Here is a 4,676-nt window from a genome sequence, read left to right on the forward strand (position 1 = left end):
CCTTCAGATTATTTTGTGCTTTAATCTAAAATAATATTCCAGATGAAGTGAATCAGCTGCAGGTTGATTCAGTGACATCAGAGGAACTCAATCAGAAACAAGTGTTTTATTGATTCTAGTAGAATGATCAGCTGTCGTCTCCTCCTCAGATGTGTCGGGCGCTGCGGTCGGAGGTCACGGAGGCTCTCAGGGAGAACGAGGAGGTCTGGGTTCGGTCCTCAGAGATCTGGTGAAACCAGGAGACGAGAATCTGAGAGAGATGAACAAGAAGCTGCAGAACATGTTGGAGGAGCAGCTGACCAAGAACATGCACCTGCAGAAGGTAACACACACACACACACACACACACACACACACACACATAAAAAATGTCAATGTAATAATTTAACGTTGGCGTTTGATATTTCATGTAACTTGTGATGTTTGAGTTAAATATCTGTGACGACTCGTCAGATAGAAGTTGAAACGGTCTCACTGATCTCCTCTGGAGCTTCTGATCAGGTCACATGGTCTTCATGAGTGGATGGAGGTGCCTGGTTGTCATGGAGACAAGCATGATGTCATTTTTCTAACCAAACGCCGTCTCTGTCTGCAGGACCTGGAGGTTTTGTCCCAGGAATTAGTCCGTCTCAGTAAAGAGAGCAGTCCTGGTGGTGGAGCAGCTGGGTCGGGATGAGACTATCACCTGGTTCCATCCGTCCATTCCCTTCCTTCTCACTATAGATCACCTCAACTGGAAGATGTGGGCTGGGCTCAGACTAACACCTGGAAACAACATTTCGCTCTGAATTCATCAACCTAAGACCTGCTGTGGGCTCTGACTACTGACTGGAGCCCAATGATTTCAACCACCTCAGTCTGTCTGCTGGGCTGAGACTAAACTCTGGAATTTACCCTCTGTTGTGTTTTGGTGAAGCAGTGAAGGGAGGAAGTTAGAGAGACGAGCAGAGGGAATGGAAAAGTTGTGCTCAGCTCTTATGTTGCTATTGAATGTACTGTAATTAGACTGCACCACTCAGATCCTCTGGCTATGACCTGGAAACACACGTTATCACGGAGTGTCGGTGGTGTCTACTCGCTGACCAAACTCACCTGTAAGAATCTGATGTCTGTCTGCTGGGTCCTGGCTACGTCCTGGAATACACATGCCTTGTACTTAACAGAGTCATTTCATTGGTTGCTGTGTGCAGTAACTCTGTTGTGATCTGGCTACTTCCTGAGCTTCCTGTCTGCAACGTAATCACACTAACAACCTGGGACCTCTGTCTATTTCCTGGATTGCCTGATTTGTGTCAGCGACTGTAACAAGTTTTTAGTTTGATTCTTTCGTCACCGTGGAAAAAGCTGTTTGTTTGGTTGTCATGGAGATGGTTTATTTCCTACCAGGCGATTACTAAATCATCTCCATGACGACTGAGCAAAGATCAGCTGTGGATGAAGGCCATGACATTTAGCTGAAAGCCCCGTGTGGACGTTGTGTTGACAATAATACGTTTTTATGTCAGAATAAACTGTCGTTGCTCCGGACGAGTTACAGTTCAGCTCAGAAAACTAAACTGACACTCGTCTCCTGTTCATACTGACTGAAGTGTTTTCTGACACGACGACACCGGAAGAGACGAGTTACACAAAAATCTGCCGACATCGGGCCTTTGTCTTTAACGTGCCGACTATCAACAGCCGGGTGGACACGTTCTTTTGCCTCCTTGTCAAACACGATGCTTTAGGCCAGATTCATACTTAAACATATCACGTTAATATCTGACGACGTGCACAATTAGTGCTCAGAACAGAAACAGGATACACGAGGCATCGCCCGAACAAATGTGTTGCTAAAACGTTTAAATCCGTGTCCTTTGAGCAGCTCCAACATCGTACAGTCTGCGGAGCGTCTCAAGTGGCATCGTCACAGGCCTGTGTGTGTCAGGACCAGGTGCTACTGAGCACGTGCGACTCTCAACAGAGAGGAGAAAGAAGCGAGATGTCTCACTCCTTAGCTACTTAACGATCTGTTGCTTTCTACTGTTTCCTGTTTCTTCGGCACGTTTTTGACGTAGAACGTGAAACTCGTCTCCTGGCAGTGGGAAGGAATCAAACGCTTCTCTTTAGGTGTAGCTGCGTTTAAATAACCAACAAACAGGCTCATTTTGGTGTAAAATCTAAAATCAGTCTTGTTGAAGGTCCAGATCATCTTCACGTGAACTTGCAGAGTCAGATTTTGTTTCAGAGTCGGTATCAACAGGAGACACAAAACCTTCAAGCTTCACGACGTCGGCTCGACACGGAGCTTCTGAGCGTTCAGTGTGACGCGACGGAGCCGTTATTCTCTGTCGACTTTGTTTTGAAACTCGGCTGGTGTCGGCCGTGGCTACGTCATGGAGCGCAAACATACTGTACTCGTATGTTCTCTTTCATTTATCAACTGTTCGCACGTCGGGCCGTGGTTACTTCCTGGACTTGCATGTTTCTTCTCCAGCAGCTCGATGAAGACGGTCATTCTGTTATTTATTACTTTTCATACACTCTGATGTAAAATGGATCATGGCTGGGACTATTTGCTGGATTCATAGTCCTCATCCATAAACTGTAATTAGGGCGTATTAATCAGTGGTTTAACTCAAAGAAATGTTCACCAATCTATCAGTTATTTTGAAATTAAAAAAGTAAATGCATGAAAACTGGAGACAAGCTTCAGTCACATGATTATTAACGGCTGAATCTTTAACATTCTGGTCAGAATGAGTCGACGAGCCGCTGCTTTATAATTTATTTGTCTTTTGAATGAAACGTGGAAACTGAAAGTGACGAGTTTGATTGGAGTCTTTAGTCCTCGCTGCCCTCCATCGTCCGAGAACCTGATGTTGACCCTGTGAACAGAGCCGATCGTCCGTCTCTTTGCTTTGGTTTATGATGATTCAGCTTTTTAATCTCCTGGGCCGTGTCTATATCTTGGATCACATGAACTGTAATTTATCTTGCACTGTTAGTTTTTGGTAACATTTCCATTCCTCCAACACGGTGCAGTAAAAACGAGTGTATTCATCTGTCGGGCCGGGTCTACTTCCTGCTTTTATTATTTGGATGTATCTTTAAACCTGCTTCTGTTCTGTGAGTTTGTAAAAGATCAGTTTATCTTGACAGGAAGTCAGTCGAACACTTCCTGTCTGTTCTGCCTTGTTTCATGTCTTGGACTCTGACTACGTCCTGGATGGAATGTCTGCCACAGGCTGCTTCTAGTGACCGGGCACTGACTATATCCTGGACATCATGCTTGTACCAGACTGTGTTTTTTGTTGCCTGTATATTCCTGCTTCGTTTTTGTTTGTACACTGCAAGAAATATACACTTCAGTCTGATGTTAAGACTTTAAAATGTGAGGGAGAGAAACTCGACTTGTTTTCGCTGCAGCTTCACGTGTTCAGAGACTCGAGACAGGAAACGAGTCTCGTGTTGAACATCTTTTAAAACAAACATTACTGACGTGGATTTAAACGAGCCGGTCGAGCTGCACTGAAAACACACTGAAGCTTCTCTCTCTCTGCAGCTGACTGAGCGGGATCAGTCTACGTGCTGGGCAGCGACTCGGCCTGTTGCTTTGTTTTTGTTTGTAATGTTTAAATCTGTATATATACGCTGTGATATGACTTTAACTGTATGAAGAATCAACGGATCTATTTATGAGACTGATGATGATCATGACGCTAATTATTGTAACAACCTGAAAATATGATAAAATATTGTCTGAAGACGACGACGTGTCTGTTCTCTCTGCTCAACTTTAAACGGCAAATCAACAATGAGCCTGCGGTGTATTCACACACTTGTTATGTTGTAGCTCTATTGTATTGTTTTAATCATTTTCCACATTAATCTACATTAAATACCTCATAAAACGAAGATAAATGAGGATTTTAGAAATACATCTAAAAGGCAAAACTTGAATATCATATTAACTAAAGTGAATTTTAACATTTTTAGCAGAAAGCTGCAACATAAAGCTGATCTGAACACTCAGTCTGAGTGCACGCTGACATACAGCCTTTTATTTTGAAAGTCACAGGTTTGCCTCGAACCTTTTGTCCCCAGTTTCTTCTCCAAAGTTGTTTTTTCACATTTTTTTCTCATGAACGTTTAAACCGAGCGCTTTTTTAAAATCATCCACAAAAAAAAGATTGATGTCTGAACAGTTTGATAAAATCTGAATGTGTTTTGGAGCGACGTGACCCAGAACAGGAGAAGAGTCTCTGCAGTTTCCACTGAACTCATCAAATCATCTTCATTAAATACATTTTGGATCTTTGGTTCTATTTTAATCTCTGCGGGCGGAAACATGTCGAGAAACACAAGACAGAAGAAAAACATTTCTTTCAGCTGAAGGAAAAACGTTTTGTCTTTTCCTGTCGGGATCCGTCTATATCCTGGACCACATGTTTGAAGACAAGGGATGAAGTGTTTTAACACGTTAACTTAAGTTACATTTTTCTAATTAACTCCATCAGGAAAACGTCTCCTGCAACATTCTGGTACTTAGACCTTCATCAGGTTGTCTTATCTTGAGGTCTAAGTACTGAAACGTTGTCATTAAACTTAATTTCAGGTGAAGTGGACAGTCTGCAGTCTTTTTCCTGATTTTGTCGGCCGTCTACGCACCTGTCGATCTTAAGGTGTGAACATTA

The 4,676-nt window shown here is 43.0% G+C and overlaps 1 protein-coding gene across 4 annotated transcripts in view; it reads left to right on the forward strand.

Moving 5' to 3' along the window:
- The window catches only part of gripap1 (GRIP1 associated protein 1), a 38,095-nt gene extending 34,344 nt beyond the window's left edge, over nt 1-3,751 (forward strand). For all 4 annotated transcript variants that reach the window (XM_084366014.1, XM_084366015.1, XM_084366017.1 and 1 more), the window contains 2 exons: nt 150-322; nt 596-3,751. In XM_084366014.1, coding sequence (XP_084222140.1) covers nt 150-322; nt 596-676 — 254 coding nt within the window. In that variant the 3' untranslated portion in view covers nt 677-3,751. The remainder of the gene's footprint in view (nt 1-149; nt 323-595) is intronic.
- Nucleotides 3,752-4,676: the final 925 nt, after the last annotated feature.

This window comes from Pagrus pagrus (genome assembly GCF_965226575.1).
Source record: "Pagrus pagrus genome assembly, chromosome: 11".
Lineage (NCBI taxonomy): Eukaryota > Metazoa > Chordata > Actinopteri > Spariformes > Sparidae > Pagrus > Pagrus pagrus.